Source organism: Zalophus californianus, chromosome 3, assembly GCF_009762305.2.
Source record: "Zalophus californianus isolate mZalCal1 chromosome 3, mZalCal1.pri.v2, whole genome shotgun sequence".
Lineage (NCBI taxonomy): Eukaryota > Metazoa > Chordata > Mammalia > Carnivora > Otariidae > Zalophus > Zalophus californianus.
Window position 1 is genome coordinate 187,582,114 of NC_045597.1, and position 17,935 is coordinate 187,600,048.

Here is a 17,935-nt window from a genome sequence, read left to right on the forward strand (position 1 = left end):
GTAAAATGTAAATGTAGAAATTATAAAAATGGGCATATATTACCTTTATACTGAGAAGAAAAGATGAAAATTAAAGAGAATTTAGAATATCATTTGTCTGATAAAAATATCAAATGCGTATCCGGATGTATATATAATAATAAAAATAAAGCACAGGAAAAGTGCTTAATATCATTAGTGCACAGGGAAAATGGAAATCAAAACCACAGTGAGTTACTACTGTGTTCCTACCAGAATAGCTAAACATTTTTTAAAGCTGACAATACCAATTGTTGGGGGAGTGTGAAGCAATTAGAACTCTCATACACCGAGTAGGCATGAAATTTGGTGCGACCACTTTGGAAAACAGTTGTACAGCGTGTAATGGAACCGAATAAATCCACACTTATGACCCAGCGGTTTCATTCTTAGATATATACGCAACAGAAACGAGTACATATGGACAAGAGAATTCATGAAAGCATTATTCATGATAGCAAAACGTTGAAAACAACCCAAGTATCTATCAACAGTAAAATGGATAAAATGTGATTTACTCTTACAGCAGAGTATGGAGCAGTGGTGGTACGGAACAAATTCAAAACACAGCATGGATGAGTCTCAAACATGTTGAGCAAAAGAAGGCAGATACCCACCCCACACACACAGTATACATACTGAAGAAATCCATTTGTGTAAATGCAAATCAGGCATAACTGATCTATGATTATAGATTGCAGAGGTCAGAAAAACAGTTATCTTTGGTGGGTATAAAGACTGAGTGGGAGGTACAAAAGGAACTCCTGGAAGTCTGGTTATGTTCTATACCTTGAGCTGGGGAGAGATTACCTAAGTGTATTCACTTTGTAAAAATTCACTGAGCTGTACACTTGTGGTTTATATACTTTTTGTGTTTTATGCCTCAGTACAAAGTTTATTTTAGGGGCCCCTGGCTGGCTCAGTCAGTAAAGCATGCAATTCTTGATCTTGGGGTTATGAGTTCAAGCCTCACATTGGGTGTAGAGATTACTTTTTTAAGAAAGTTTAAGAAGTGAAGAGACACACAAAAAGTAGAAACCACCCAAATGTCTGTCAACTCATGAATAGTTAAATAAATGTGGTATTTCCATACAGTGGAACATTATTCAGTCATAAAAAGAAATGAAGGACTGACACATGCTATAACATGGAAAGACCTGGAAAACATTGTTAGCTAAAAGAAGACAATCACAAAAGACCACATACTATCTCATTCCATTTATAAGAGATGTCCAGAATAGGCACATCTGTAGAGACAGAGTAGATGAGTGGTGGCCTAGGGCTGGGAAGGTTGGGGAGAAAGAGGAAGCGGCTGAAAACAGATGTGCGGTTTCTTTTGGGGGTGATGAAATGTTCTAAAATTGATGGTGCTGATGGTGACACAACTGTGCACATGCTAAAACTGTATGCTTTGAATGAGTGAATGGTATAGTACGTGAATTTGATCTCCATAGAGGTGCTAAGAAACAAGAAGCCAAGGGGACTGATCATCGTGGGATGATTAAAACCCTTCAGGAAATGGCCAGACCTCATGGCCCTGTGGTATGATAGTTACGAACATTGATGGTAGAGTCCAACAGTGTTCTAATGCAGGCTCCACTGTTCACTGTGTGACGTTGGGCAAGTCCTCTAACCTCTCTGAGCCTGAATATCTGCACCTATAAAACCTGAAAATCCATAGTACCTACCCCATAGAACTTCAGTGCAGTAGATTCCTTTAATCAAGAAATAATGGAATATTTTATGTGCCAGGTCCAGTCAATGATAACTGTGGTTATAATTAACCAGGAGCTTTTGCATCTGAACAGTGTTAACTCCATTTTGGTGACCAAGTGATGAGTAAATTTGAGAGTACGTCCTGGGGACTGGACTCTTTTGCCCTACTCTACCACATCAGCATCTATTGCAAAATACAAAAGAAGTATTCGTATTAAGGACCCTAAGTTATTAATAATGAATTATATCCTGCTATTAAAAAAAAGGAAATAGGGGCGCCTGGGTGGCTTAGTCGTTAAGTGTCTGCCTTCGGCTCAGGTCATGATCCTGGGGTTCTGGGATCGAGCCCCGCATCGGGCTCCTTGCTCCGCAGGAGGCCTGCTTCTCTGTCTCCCCTTCCCCCTGCTTGTGTTCCCTCTCTCGCTGTCAAATAAATAAATAAAATCTTAAAAAAAAAAAAAAAAAGGAAATATACATTTATAGAGGATTTCCATCCAGAAGTGTTAAAACTCTAAGGGTTGATAATTAAAGCATTGGCATTCAGTTACCTAGAAAATTTAGCAATTCAAGATACTTTATATGAAAACTAAATTAAAACTGTCATTGATATATGTATATTCATAAATAGAAAGTGACTTGGTTGCAGGTTTTTTATTTCAGTGAATATTTACTGTCACCATAAAGGAGTCACTTTTGGCTATGTTGAAAAATCACACTGTCTTCTACCTATTTGTCTTAAAGTGTGTGTTCTGCAAAGTAAATATATGATCCTTTAAAAAACTGGTACAGTGAGAGTACTTGTAGCATTATAGGGGTTAAGAAAGAATCAATTACAAATTAGTCGGGTACCTGATACGAAGACGCAAATCCCATAAAGCAGTAATCAAGGGCTTAGGCTTGGGAGCCAGACCTTGATGCAAGGTGTCTGACCTCCCTGGGCCTGTTTCCTCATCTGTAGGAAGAGATCTGTCTGACAGCATTGTGAGGAATAGATGAGTTAATATAAACAAAGGAAGCAGTTAGTGTGCTATCGTTGGGGGACAACCAGGAAGGTGAATTCCTATCGTAAGCTCATAAGCATGCATAAATGACAGATATAATTTCTTGTTAACTTGGGGGATCAGAAAATGGTTCCTCCTTTGTACAAAAGAGATTAATTAGCGAAACTGAGTAATTAGATCCAAAAATGAGCGAGTTTGGTATGGCAAAAAAACAACAAGAAACTAAGAGCTTCTCCGGAATGCGAGAAAAACCATTAAAGGCTTTTGTCACAGGTCATAAAGCTTTTGAAAACCATTGCTTCTCCAAATTCAAGGTGAATATGAAAGCTGCTTTGATTTCAGCTGAAAGAAAGGCTGGGATCAGGTTAAGCAGTGGTTGGGAGCAGTTGTATTTAGTGAACAGGCATTTAAATAACGCAGAGGTGCTTAGATGTCTTTAAAACTTATTGAAAATGGCACACCTCTTTTAAACTTGTCTATTAGAGACTATTAACTGTATTTTGTAGAGAGGCTTTTTTTAAAATAGAAAAAGCCACAAATGGGGTGTGAAAACATGCTGAAGTCTGGTTTTCAAACCTATGTCTGTGGGAAATGGTCTGCTGGGATCGCGCATGCATTCCCTGCACGCCACAGGCAGGAGAAAGGGTAGGTTCCCCGGGCTAGCCGCACATGCTGGACCTGGAAAATGATGACAAAAGCCACAGGCTGCTGTAAACTGGAGTCACATTTCTGGTGGGAAAATAGTTGTTTCTTACGTAGAAGGAACATGCCTGTTCGTGCTGCTTCATTTACTGAGCTCACCTTTAATCGAAGTGGCCTGTGAAGTGCTTTCTTCACCCTTGCCTTCCAGGAAACCTGTCAGGTGAGCTGCCACTGCTCACTGCCCCCTGCCCAGGCCAGCCAGTGGTGCTTTCTCTTGCTGTGTGGTAGGGAATCAGGGATCAGGAGGTGGCGGAGCAAGGGCAGAGCGTGTTGTAGGTGTGTTTTTATTTGACTGAAAGAGAGAGAGAGAGAGAGAGAGGAAGGAAGGAAGGAAGGAAAAAAGAAGAGAAAGAAAGAGAAGAAAGAAAGAGAAAAGCTGTTAATCCATTTGTGATAGAAATATTAGAATTTACTCATAATCCTACCATTCAGAGAAAAGCATTGTTAACCATCTTAATATATTTCTTTCCAGCCATTTTTAAGCCGGGTTTGCATTTTTTATTTTATGTTTTTTATCTTTATTGCTTTTCCAGCCTTTGAACGCTGGAAACATTGCAAATGTGTATAATGTAGAAAGGAACAGTCCCCATATTCTCAGCCTCCAGAAATCATCACCGGGAACATCTTAATTCTGCCCAGGCAGTAACCCTCTCCTGCCTCTATTGGCTTGTCCTTCTTTGAAAACTTTTAGTTAGTTTTACTTAACTGGATTTTTCCCTTTTAAACTTTTTTCTTTCCTTGGCTTCAGCCCCTGCAAACTTTTTTTTTTTTTTTAATTTTTGGATAGAGAATTTTGAACATGCACAGAAGTAGACAGAATAGTATAATGAAAGTCCCTGTTCCCATCACCCAACCCTGGCAACCTTGAAACCATGACCAGTTCACCCTATCCACCTCCTATCCACCCCCCATCCACCCCACCCCCACTTCCACCCTTAATTATTCGGACCTACTAACTTTGAAACTACCTTCAAGGGTCCTTCTTGGCCCCTCTGACTTCACTGTCCTTTGGCGTTGAGGAAAAGACCAAATGCCTGCCCTCCTTCACTCAGAGCTTTGCACGAGCCCGGGCTTCACGCTCCGTCCCAGGCCTGACCGGCTGACCTGGGCTTTCCCCACTCACTTCTGAAACGCCTGGAAATTCCCAGACGTTGGGTGTGCCAGCCTCACATGTCCAGCTCCTCATTCTCTTTCCTCTTAATGAAGGAGGCCATTGCTCAAATCATTTGGAAGGGGAAAAGTGGAATTTACTACCTGGGTGTTCCTCTTCCATGCTGTTCATATAAATTTAAACTTAGATTCCTGAGCATTAGATTGAACATGACAAAAATTGCTGTGTGGGCAGTTTAGTTGAGTACTTGCAGATTGATAGAGCCCTTTGTAATAATGAAGGAAAAAGGTTCTCGAAGCTGCTTTAGTTCCAGAAGGTGAGCTCACCGATTAAGGAGTTTGCAGCTAAAGGTCCTCATTAACCCTTTGCTGGATGGCAAAAGGAAAATTAAAAGAGACAATGTACAGACTCTTGAAATCCTGGCCTTCAGGAGGGTCTGAGAAATCCTCTTGTACGACCCCTGCCTCATGCATGGGTACCTTGCATTGCATTCAGAGTTCCTTGTCCCAGAATTTTTTCCCTTTGACTCCTCTCAAGTTTATGAAATATCTTCAAACCATTGCCACGTCATGGCCATGGAGTACTGCCATGGCTTGCTGTGCGAGTGGTCAGCTTTTGTGTTTGATTACATAACCAAATACCACACAGAACTGGAAGACGTCAGAGTTTGAGTTGTCTCTCTTACCCAATCAGTGTTTCCATCAAAGCGAGAGGGAATTTGCTTACCCCAACTAAAAGATTGTGTTTATTGTGTGGCTACAAGGTGGTTCAAGCCCAATTGTTCCTCAGCTGTGAATCTGTCTCTGAAATGCCGGGGGCCAAACTAAGGCCGGGCCTCACCCTGGCTGGATGTGCTGCCCTGAAGGACATCCGTCTTCACTGCTGGGGAAGTCTAGACAGCAGAAAGTCCCTTCTTCTCCATTCTCTCAGTTGGATTCCCCTTCTTGAGCTTCCAGGACGCAGTTTTCTATCTCTCTTAAGGCTCATGTTGTTGGGAAGACTGGTCACAGGGCCAAGAGGGTGACCCGAGCAAGAGCATCATTTTCTCGTCACGTAGGCTGGATGGAGGCCAGTCTGCGAGATGGGAAATCCAGTGTCTATGGCATCTATCACCGTGTCTCATAGGTTATGCTTCTTTTCATCATCTACATTTGTTTGCCAAATGGAACATATTACTTCCCTGAAGGGTTGCTTGAATTTGTTTGCCCGGCAGCACCATTCCTAAGAGATTGTGTTCTTCTGCACTCCTCTTCGGTTCAGTACGACCTGAGACCGCATTCACAGAAGCACGATGTGCAGAATGAAGAGGTGATAAAATGAGAAAGTGGAGGTGGTATATTTGCTTCTCTGCTTAAAATTCTTTAGTGGTTTCCCACTGCACTTGAAGTAAAATCTAAATGCCTCATCCTGGCCCAGCAGGGCATCTCTCCTTGGGGCCCCATCTACCTCACTGGCCTCCTAGGTTCCAGGTCTCCCCTTCTTTTTATACCTTTGACGCAGCCAACTTGCTCCCACCTTTGACCCTTTGCTCTGATTGTTCTGCCTGTGATGTACTCCCCCCGTGCCATCATGTGAGGCGGTCCTTTTTAGACGTACAGGTCTCTGTTTATTTCCCCAGGGAGACCTTTCTTAACTAAATCTGAGGTGGACCCCAGGCATTCTCATCATCTCAGCCTGTTTTATTTCCTTCAGAGTCCTTTTTACTGTCTCGAGTAATCTTACCATTTATTTGTTTGCTCATTGTCTTTCTCTCCCCACTGGAACATATGCCCCACAAGAGAAGGGATCATGTCAATCCTGCTTACTTGTCCCCAGTAGCCTAGAAAAGTACCTGCCATGTAGTAGGAGCATAATAAGTATTTGTTGAATGGCTAATTGAATGAATGAAAGTGGTTATCAGGAACATGTTTGGGGGAGGGTGTTGGAGGATTATGAGTTGACTCAGAGCCAAGCCATGTGGTCATTTAGCCTGAAGGAGAGAAGATCTAGGGGGGCACATGCTGTCGAAATATTTCGAAGCTGTTGCCAACCCAAAAGCAGAGCCCAGCCCTTCTGGAAGAGATCTGCCACTGCACTCATTTCTCTTAGCCACGTTGCTGTCCTCTGAAGAGCTGGGCTTGTTCTGGGCAACCCCGAGGAGTAGAACTGGGCCAAAAAGCAGAAGCCGTAGGAAGACGTATTTTGGCTATCTGAGGATGAACTGGACTATGCTGAGAAGTAGTGATTTCTAAGTCACCTGCGGTGTGCAAGCATAGATCGATCTCACTCTGGGAAGACCTGGTGTGGGGAGGACTCTGCACCATTACACCAGGCAGCCTTTACACCCCCTTTCAGCCCAGAGTGGCAACGAGTCTACCCTGTATGTTGGTTATTTTCTTATTTGTTCAGGAAACATCAGACACTGACTATGTGCTTGGCCCTTTCCCTGCCCTTTGTGCAGATGACAGAGGGTGGGGGAGATAGATACCTCGTGACCTGCTCTCAGTAAGTAGGTGTTGAGCCCTGTTGAGGGGTGCAGGGCGAGTGGTGGTGCAGGGAAAGTGTAAGATGCTGTGGGAAGACACAGAGGATGGTCTAGGTCATCAGGGAAAGGCTGCCGGAGGGAGTGACCTTTATGCAGTGGTCTGAGGGGCCAGTAGGAGGGAGGCGTCAGGAAGAGAAACAGGGTGACAGGGAGGTTTGTATTTTGGAAAGAGCATTATCTTCAGTGTGGAAAATGGGCTTGAGAAATGTCAGGGAGAACAACACAGAGGTTGTTAGATCTTCCTTCAAAGAAACAATGGTGGCCCTGGCCACAGTGGGGATGGTGGGAAGAGGAGAGACCGGCAGGTTTGGGAGACAGGGTTCAGCGTGATCGGTCAACACAGGCTGAGACAGGCCTAGTTTCTTTTAGGTTCAGGCAGTGATGGTGCCCCTTTTGCTTTAGTGGAAGTGATCCCACTTCCTGGGATGGAGAGCACGGGAAGAGACATGGTTTTGCTGGGGGTAGGGACTTCCGGAGGTGTGCGTGTGAGGTACCTGTGGGACAGTTAAGGGGCGGGTCAGTCTGGAGCTCAGAGAACTCTAGGCTGGTGGCCCAGAATAAGGAGACCCAAGCACAGAGATGCTGCTTGAGCTCCTGGGAGTGGCTGAGACAGTCCAGGGAGAGAGTAGGATTGCCAGAGAAGGCAGCTTAGGACAGAGTTTGGAGGCATGCCAAAGTGTAAGGGACAGGAGAGGAAGACGAGCCTGAGAAGGAGCAGTCCCACTGTCACACATGCTCAAGCCGAGGGAAGCGCGTGTCAAGGAGGGAGAGATCACTAGGCCTCGGGTGCCCTGTAAGGTCCGATCAAGTCAGGCCTGAAAAGTTTGGGATTTAGCAACACGAAGGCCGTTAGTGACCCAGACAAAAGCAGCTATTTTTTTTTTTTTTGCCGGTGAGGTCCATTTGGCCACATTGCTCCCTGACATTCTGGATTTAAAAGCAGTGCCCTTCTGGGTCAAGAAGAGTCTGTCACCACTGTCTGGTCTTAGCAGTGGGTAAAAGTGAATTCAAGTCACCCGAGTCTGGAAGGCCCTGGTCGCACTGCTCACTCCTCGGAGGGGTAGCCTGGGACGTCCCCGCCCTCACTAATGGCACAGCCCTTTCAGCTGCTGAGGACAGTCACTCTGTCGCCCTCTGAGGAGGACTGACAGCTGAGGAAAGAAGCTAGAAACTTAGACAGCGGTAGTTGGATCCTAAGGGCTCACAGTTAAGTCGACCAGTTGCCGTACAGCCAGGCTGCGAGTGGCAAAGGGGAGTGGCCATCGTGGGAACCGAGAGAGACAGGAGGGCCAGGGGTGTGGCTGCGGACAAGGCTGGGAAAGTCAACAGCAGGATTTCTGAATCCCCGGCCATGAATGGCTTCTGTTGCATCTCCCTAGAGATAGGGAGCGACTTTGAGCTGTGACCCACTGAGATGAAGAATTGGGTTGTATCATCTTGTCTTGGAGTCTGGGGGCGGGGGGCGGGTGGTAATCAAAGGAGCAAAGACTCTGAATCTGACCCGGTTTTGAATCCGGGGGTGATTCCTTACCTACTAGGCAGGTAACCTTGGACAAGTGACTCGGAACCTCTCTGAGCCTCAGGTGATTCATTTGTGAAATTCAGTTTATGTGCCTGTGTCAAAATTAGATGAATGTATGTGGAACCGTGGCACGAAGAAGACATGGAATAAACAACCACTACTGTTATCTTTCTTGCCATTTTTAGGACCACCGTCGTCAGCATTGTGTTTATGTCGCTGTTACTCATTACAGGGCACTTTCACATGTTCTCACTGAAGTGACTAGAGCTCTTCAGAAGTGGCTTCAGGTCGTGAGCTCCCCACCCTCGAGGATGTGTCAGGGGCCACCTGGCAGGGACACTGTTGGAAAGTGGCTGAACTGGCTGGGAGGCTGGCTTACACGAGGTGGTTTTTAAGCCGCTGCTTTCGGTTTTATTTGTGTTTTAATTGGATGAAGCAGCCTGATGTCCTCTCAGGTTCATTCCAAGGAGCATTTGTATTCATTTAAGTTCGTGGGCACTGAGCAAAGGCAAGCCAGACGTGGCTGGCCTTGGGGACTCTGCCTCCCTCTGCCTCCCCAGCTCTTCAGAACTTTCAGGGCTTACCTTAGCCCCGGTCGATGAGAACTTTTTCATGTAAAAAAAAATTTTTTTAAAGAATCCTTTTATATGGAAGACAGTATTTTTTTTTTCTAAATATCACATTGGTCCTAAATGTCTTGGCAGCAGATACTACAGAACATTTGGATTTATATTTTCTCTCTCATAGAATAAAACCTTCAGTGCCACTACCTCAAGAGTCCTGCAAGTTCATATTATGTAAATACATGTAATAAAATATTTACTTAGGGTTTCCACAAAAGAAGGTCCAAAGGAGAGAATAAGAGAGCTTCTCTTTGCTGGTCTTAGAGGCTCTGATGGGAATTCTGAGTGAAATTTAAGCCTCTGAAATATGTTTTGATTGGCCTCCTTCATGTTTTATCTCCTGTAATGAACTCTTTGTCAGTTTGTCAATTTTGACTAAGGACAGAAAGTTCATGTGTAGTAACAACACACAGACCGAATTTAAAATTATGGTTTATATCATGATGTAATAATCCTCTCTTTTCCTTTAGTCAATATTTACCTGTTAGGCCAATATATTATAATTTTAACTTCAAAAGAAGACACTTTATTTTACCTTCCCCAAGTGTTGGTTTTAGATACTTGTAATATCAAAATTGGAAGTTGAGCCGTCTGAGGCTCTTGGCCACATTGTCTTAGGGTTGAGTTCCTCGATCATCGCAGGGCAGGTGTCCCTGCTCCCAGTGACCCAACCACTGTGAACTCTGAGCCACACTGGTTTCTCTCTGCTTTCCAGAAGGCCCCTCTCCTCTGTGGGAAGTGGGCCTATTATCCCACAGCCTCCGAGATCTCTTAGACAGACTTCGGTTTTCCCCAGTGTATTACTGTTACAGGACTAGGCAGAAAAAAACCACTGAATGCCCTGTAGGAGGATAGTCCCTGTAGATGAGGAATGGGGAATCTTAAATTCTGTTCTGTCCCTGAACCCCTTATTTTAACCACCCCATGCTTAAAGAATTTTCCATTAAAAAGAAAAAAACTGAGGGAAGAAGGGTCTCCCAAAGAAGAAGGAATAGGAGGATAATAAATGGCTATAAAATTTGCAGATAAAATGTGTGATACTTTAGGACTGACTGTGTAGGCAGCCAGGAGCAAGTAGTGATGTGCTCAGAAGCTCTTCTGAGTCAACTTGGGTGTCAGTCAGGACTCTTCCTGTGAGTCATAACTGAAAAGGAACTGATTGATTCATGAACTGCCAAGTCCATAGGTAGACTAGTTTCAAGTTCAGCTGGATCCTGGAGTTCAAACAAGGCCATCATGATTCTCCCTTTATTTCCTAGACCTATTAATCTCTATATTGGCATGATTGTTTGGCAAAGATGTTTCCTTGGCAGCTCCTGACTTACGCCGCTCCTTACTGTCCGGGCTCCCAGCAGAGAGATCCTCTTTCCTGAAGTTACTATGAACAAGGATGGGGTAGAGTGGAATTACATCAAGCATATATTTAAAGATTTTATTTATTTATTTTAAAGAGAAGCATGCGTGCGAGTGGGGGAAGGAGTGGAGGGTGGGGGAGGCAGAGGGAGAAGGGGAGAGAATCTAAAGCATTCTCCACGCTCAGAGTGGAGCCCGACGTGGGGCCCCATCTCACGACAAGATCATGACCCAAGCTGAAACCAAGAGTTGGATGCTCAATTGACTGAGCCATCCAGGCACCCCAAGCATATATTTAAATTTGAGCAAATTCACCTTTATGTTGATATCATCAGTGTACCTCTGTCTGCCCACGGTGCGCTCGTCATTTTGTACCCCTACTTTACATATGTACTCTTTTTTGTATTCCGTCCACTCTGTTCACTCTCATATATGTATGTAAGTGTGTATGTGTGTTTGTGTATAATCATATATGCTGTATTTGAGAGCTGGTTTATGGGATGTTCAAGAGTAAATCTTAAATTTATAACCTAACCACCCCCTCAACCCCGCTTTAAGTGTAATTCCACCAGCCTGCATCACGCGCCCATCTCTTTGGTAGAACTGGTAGGCAGGGCCCACTCCACCAGAAAGGGACAGGGCAGTTCTGTAAGGGGAGAAAAGTAGGTCTTTTACCAGAAAGGAAAAGACAATAGGCAAACAAACCAATTATTAATTCATTCACTCAACAGGTATTTGTTGAGTGCCTATTATTTGTCTGGCATTCTTCTAGGTACTGGGCCTAGACCAGTGAACTTTACACAAAAGGTTCTGCCTTCCTGGAGCTTACATTGTAGGGAGAGAGGCAGACAGTAAATATGTTAGCCAATAAAAATACACTGTGATATCTGGCAGAGATGAGTGCTCTGAAGAAAAGACCATGGTAATCATCTTCATTTATGGATTAGGTGCTTTGACAGTGCAGGTAGAAGAAACAGAGGGCAGAGAATCGCCTCTTGTTCCCAGATTCTCTTTGAATTGATCCTTATAAGGTAAGAAGGATTTTGATAGGCAGGTCCTGTTGAGATGATCCCAAACATAAGAAAAAACCATGAGCCAAGCAAACATGTCAGTGGGATGAGGTAAGGTATGTTCTGGGAGTGGAAAGAGGTTTCCCATGATGGCTGCATGCAGACATGTGGAAGGGGGAGCTGGAAGGCTGGCAAGGCACGTGGCTTACAGGCTAACGAGTGGCATCACCAGGTCCATGGCTGAGAAAATGCCAGGCCACAATGTGCAGGGCTAAGTAAGAAGGCAGAATCAAGGTAGGAAGGCCAGGTATAGGGCTCAACAGAAAGGCTGTGCTCGGAATGGACAGGAAGAGTAGAGACTTCAGAGGCAGTGTCCGCAGGATTCGGGGACTCCCTCATTTCTAGTGCCCTGAAAGGGCTCATTCACCGTCCAAAATGAGCCTGCTTTGGCAAGTCTGCTGATGTTTACAAACACAAGAGGACTTTAGAAACAGGAAACATCTTGCAAAGATGGTTAATGTTGTTTCTTGAGGATAAAAATCTCACCATCTGCTAGTATATAGTGAGGAAAGTAACCATGCAAATCACCGGGGGCAGGTGGAACCCCCAGCAAGACTGGAAACGGTGGCCCGCACCTCAAGTCCCGGGGCCCCCGAGAGTGCCACGCAGTCTCGGGAGAGATTCCTGGGAGGGATGGCCTTGCCTTCTGCACCACACTGATCAGCCTCCTTCTGCATTTACAGGCAACTTTGAAGTGGGGGTTCACATTGCAGATGTCAGCTATTTTGTTCCCGAGGGATCCCCCCTGGATAAAGTGGCTGCTGAGAGAGCTACAAGCGTCTACTTGGTTCAGAAGGTAAGTATCAGTCTCCAGTTTCTTGGATTGAAGGACATCCTATTTGATCTGCTTCCTTTGTTTGTCTCTTTTTTTACCAAAAAAGAAAAAAAAAAAAGTCATGAGGAACAGCAATCTTGTCTGAACATCTTTTCTTACATCCAATGAGATCTTTTTAAAAAATGGTCTTGTCTCCCTACAATGTAAGCTCCAGCAAGTGTTTCCCCTCGGCGGTTGCATGTTTTCCTTACATATTCAAGAGGAACCATACCATGGCAAGACACAGGGACCTGTCTCAGGTTTCAGACTGGCCCTGCCACCTGAGTAACTCAGACAGGTGCTCATGTTCAGAAAGAAATGAGGGAAAGTAACTGCTTTCAAGCTATTGTTCCAAAGCAGGGCTCAGCAAACTCGGCCCACACCAGCCAGTTTTTATGAAGTGTTTTTGCAACACAGCCACGTGCTGTAATGTGGCATTTTAATGTCTATGGCATTGTCACACTATGACAGAATGGAATGAAATGCCTTTTGAGAAAAAGTTTCGACCCCTGTTCGAATCTGCTCCTGCCTTGCCCTCTACAAGATAACCTGGGATCTCAGAGATGGAAAAGGATTTCACCAGAGAAGATCTATAGATGACAAATACACATGTGAAAAGATGCTCCACATCATACGTTATCAGGGAAATGTAAATTAAAATAACAGCGTGTCCCACCCAAAAAAACAGGAACTCTTGGGTACCCGTCAACTGTAGCTCGAACAAGTCAGTCGTGTGGGTTCACACCATAGGACTAGAGAGCCCAAGTGGTGGGGGGGACTGCCCGTGATTCCTCATCTGGGTCCTGATTACATGAGCTTTCACCTAGTGAAAAGGTACAGACTTTCCCTTTATGACTTGTGCACTGGCATGTGTGTGTATTATACTTAAATAAAAATGTTTTCATTTTGAAGCTTTTTGGGCGATGACTTTCGCTCCACTCTGGCTCCTTTTAGTGTAGGTACCCGGCCTGTGCAGACAAAGGAACAACTCAAAAGCCAGGCCCCTCACTCACAGCTTGGCTCTCCTGAGAACAGGGCTCTGATATTTGTACATTGTTTACACTCAATATAGCCTCAGGTTAAAGATATCCCGTCCATACCTCCTGCCCCAAAAATGGAGTTGGCCAACTCTGGCCTTTGCCTGGCCCAAGGCCTCTGAAGGAAGGGAGATCAGAATTCCAAAATCCCTTAAATCTACAAAACTGTGATGTTATGATGGAAAGAGAAACAGAAGTGACAATCTCTTAGACTTTCAAGACCACAGAAAGTGAATAAATGTGAATTGTTCTCCCCATGTAGAAAAGTTTAACACTGTTCTTCAGATTCAAATATTTAAGAATTCTAGACACAATTAGAGGTTCTTCTAAGCAGGTGGTCTTCTCTTATCTAGCTGTTGCATTCTCCTTTTATAACCAGGAATTACGTTTCAAAATCAGAAAATGGAAAAATAAAATCGGGTTAAAAAACGAAGCACATTTCCTTTCCTCTTCTCTTCTCTTTGTTTTCGTGATTGTCGCAGTTCTAGAATTTCTCTTCAGGACTGCAGAGTTGGGGCTCTGCTCCTGAGCTCTGAAAAGTGCAGAGCTGGATGGAGGAAGGGCCCGTGTGCCCCCGAGTGGCTGTGGGCCCCTGCTGCCCGCCTCGGCCCCCAGCTTGGCTGGAGCGAGTGACGCCAACCCACAACCTTGGACAGCAGCAGCTGTGCATTCTGGTTCCTTTGAACCAGGGCTCTGACCTTTCTTCCTACTCATTTTTGTTTCTTAAAGGACTGTGGCCAGGAACTTTGCTGTTTTCACTTTACTTTGCCTATAAAGGTCTTCTTAAAAGCTGGATGAGCTGCTTACCTCTTCCTCCAGATTCCCTGCTTTCTCATTTGGCAGAATCATTTCTCCCAACTTTATCAGATGGGGGAAGGCGTGTGTGCGTTGGGGGTGGGGGGCCCGGTGGTTTCCCACATAGAGGGAATGTGGCACCGATTTCTTTTCATTCAGTGCTACTGGCTTATAAGTAGCTGATACCAGAATTACAGTCAAAGCTTGATTTGGGGAATTATCCCATAGATCAGGACTATACAATAATATACAAATTTGGACCCGATGTTGGGTCCAAATTCCGTTTTACTGTCTTTAAAATGAAATTCTTTCTGTTGGGATTTTACTCACCGTAATAAGTATTTGGTTATTCTCATTAACAACAGAGTATACTCAGGAGGAAAGATAAATTGAAATATTGTCCATTTAATTCCCATGAAAAGGACACACTCTTTCTTTTTGACAAAAATTAGGCATCTGTTCATTTAACTGACTGAGGCACCCCGGTGCACCTAGGCATCTGTTCGTTAAGGGGACAAGTATCTACCTGAGTTTAGGCCTGGCCTTCTCAGAAGGATGTGACATCTACCCAGTAAATGTCTCCTGTCTTCCCTGAGAGGGAAATACGATGAAATTGTAAAATGTAAGGTAATTTTTAAAAAATAAGCGAATTAAGTTTTAAAAGTAAAAGAAACCCTAAACAGTTGAAACCTAAAGCTAAATTGTCTGCCTGTTGGCCCCAGCACCCGTGTTATTTTAGGTGTGAAACAGCTCAAATGAAAGTTTGCCCATAAATCTCTACGATATTTTATTGGTACTGCTTTATAATAGAGATCAAAGATTGGGATTGGAAGCCTGTCTTAACGTGGAGTCCAAAGAGTTTTAAGATGTTCCTTTCTGACCCCAGCAGGTTGTCAGAGTATTGATGTTTTGTTAATGTCCAACTGTGTAGCAAGGAGTTGATCAAATTCAGAATTCATGGAAGTGTTGATATGAAAAAGAAAACTCTTTAAACAGAGATATTGGCTGGCAAATGAATGATCTGTTTCCTTTTAAGTTGTTTCAGTGTGCGAGGGGAGAGCTAGCTATACCTTATTGTTAAAACCTTGAAGTCCTCAGAGAAAGGGAGAAAAACTCCCTAAGTTCTCAGGCTCTGACAGCCAATGGCCTCTGAGGGTGTGAGGGAGTTTGTGAGCCAGTGAAGGCCTGGGCTGAAAGAGGCAGAGGAGGCCCCTGCTGCAGCTCTGGGGTGGGTCGCTGACATCTGGCTCCCCTGAGCTTTGGAAACCACCCCCCCACCCACCCCCTGTCGCTGCTAGTCCCTCCTGATCCTCTTTGCACGGATGATTGATTCTTCCCCTCTGTGGCCCTTTCCGTTGGTCACAGGGCTGTCCTGGCTAACCCGTTGCTGAACTTGGCCAGCCTGCCCGCTGTGGCTTTAGCAGATGTTTCTGCTCTCTGAGGCTAATATAAGATTTTATAGTCTTGTTGGTACCCCCACCCAGCTGCCTTGGGCAGTGGCGTATTTACCTAAATGATCAGTTTCTCTCAACTCTCCCAAGCCCTAGTCCAGAATGCTTAGAAAGTCGGTGTCCTGTCACCATGTCCCTTTTTTCCATGACCAGCTTTTAAGCCGTGCCCTGACCCAACTTTGATGCTGGCCCGAAACGTGCTTTAGGAGATGAAGATCCCTTTAAGCCCCTTTCCTTTCTTCTCTTGCTGCCTGAAGGGCTGCCCGTCTTCATCCAGTTCCTATTTGTTGAGGACCAGCTGTGTGCCAGGTGGCAGGTGTGTAAAGATGAGAGAGATGCTGATCTTGCCCCGGGGAAGTCAGAGGAGGTGGGCACGTAACAAACACAGTACACGGGGCCACCTGCAGTTATAGAAGTACTCCCAAGGTGAGGGAGTATTCGGGAGGAGAGAGAAGTTGTAGCTGCCTGGGTTGGCGGTAAGAGAGGAGCTTCCACAAGAGCCACAAGATGGCTTCACAAAGCAATGGATTTTTGACCAGTGTTTCAAATTTTGAGTCGAAAATTTCTAGGTAGACACGTGAGTGGAGAGGGCATTCCAGGCAGTGGCTCAAAAAAGCATGGAACATTCAAGGAACCATTTGTAGTTTGGAATGGCTGGGGTATAAATTGCAGGAGGAGGCAAAAGATGAAGTTACAAAGAGAGGCCTAGAGTGGCAAGCTAAGGAGCGTGGACTTCATCTTGAGGACAAGTAGGGAAGGGACATGGTCTCCTTTGTCTCAAGTAGAAAATCACCTTAGCAACCATGTGGTTGAAGAATAGTGAGGCCAGAGGGAGGAAAATTGTTATCAGTACCAGGGCCCTTTCCCTCAACCCTGGCCCCTTGAGGCTTTGAATAACCACCCCAAAATACACAGAGATTTTTTTCTCACAGAATTTTAGGAGAGTTTATCCACATGCTGGTGTCCAGCTGGACCCCAGGAGAACTAGAGCCATTGATGTCTTCAGCCTGGTGCTAAAATGGACATCCTGAGCAAGAAGCCCCCAGCTGCATCCCCTCCCTGTCTAGCAATCCATATCACACAACAAAGAGTCTGACTAGGCAAATAGGGCAAGTTAGCTTCCCTCTGTTGTCTTTGCTTTCTCCTTGGAGATGGGGTCTGGAGGCCCTCTGCCAGCTTCTCACTGAGAGCTCTTGGCCCCTGTTGACCTTTGGCCGCAGATCATGGAGGGTCCAGACTTTACTGGAGACCTCTCCACTCCATTGAAGGTGTTTGGACCCTCCCTCAATTAGCAGGACAAGCAAAGAAATCACCTTGGGAATTCAGTTCATCGGCTATTGGAAAGATAAAGGCCATGTGTCCTACTGTAAATGTACTTGCAAATTATCATTGGGTGGAAAAGAGTAAGAAGATGAAGAAGTCTGGAGAATAATAAGGAAATCTGACCCAGAAAAATTTCTACTCCAGAACTCTGCTGCTGGTTTAGGAGACTATTAGAATATAACCCAAGAGAGATGAGTATGTCCATACTTGAAGATGGAGAGGAGAGAAGACTCATTTGAGAGAGATTTAGTTGTAAAACCTACAGAACCTGGGAACTGATTGGATATAGCAGAAGGAGGAGAGTGGAGAAATCACAAAATAACACCCAGTTGTGTTCTGTGGGAGGGGTGTGTGTATGTGTATGTGGTTTGTTGTTGTTTGCTTGCTTGTTGAACTGGTAACAGGGTGCTGCTCTTAACAGAGATAAGAAATATGTCATAGCAACAGGTGCAGGGAAGAAAATGCTGAACTTTGTGTTCTTCATGCAAAGTTGGAAGTATGCGTGGGACATCCAAATCAAGATGTCCGGAGGGCAGCGTAATAAAGGGATCTGGAGTTACAAGGAGAGGCAGGGCTGGAGATGCAGTGAGGATGGGACTCGTGGATCAGTGGAAGTGCAACCCCAGGAGTGACGGAGGCCCCGGGGAGCATGTGCAGGGAGAAGAAAGGGGAGCGGCGGGCAGAGGGTGAGAGCACTAATGTTTAAGGAGCCCGCCGAGGAGAGGGTCCAGTAAGGACCAACGCAGAGGGAGTCTGAGAGTGTCCACCTGTGTTTCAAAAAATACGTGTACCCGTAACATGTAATGTTTTACCTGACATATAGGTCATTTATGAGCACACAGAAACAAGACAAAGGTTCTGTACCGACATGTTTT

At 44.9% G+C, this 17,935-nt stretch overlaps 1 protein-coding gene across 7 annotated transcripts in view; it reads left to right on the plus strand.

Moving 5' to 3' along the window:
• The window catches only part of DIS3L2 (DIS3 like 3'-5' exoribonuclease 2), a 437,114-nt gene that overhangs the window by 314,411 nt on the left and 104,768 nt on the right, over positions 1-17,935 (plus strand). For all 7 annotated transcript variants that reach the window (XR_003519033.2, XM_027588750.2, XM_027588754.2 and 4 more), the window contains exon 11: positions 12,324-12,436. Coding sequence is in view for 6 of the 7 variants with exons in the window: in XM_027588750.2 (XP_027444551.1) it covers positions 12,324-12,436 (113 nt within the window). In the remaining variant the exon portion in view is untranslated. The remainder of the gene's footprint in view (positions 1-12,323; positions 12,437-17,935) is intronic.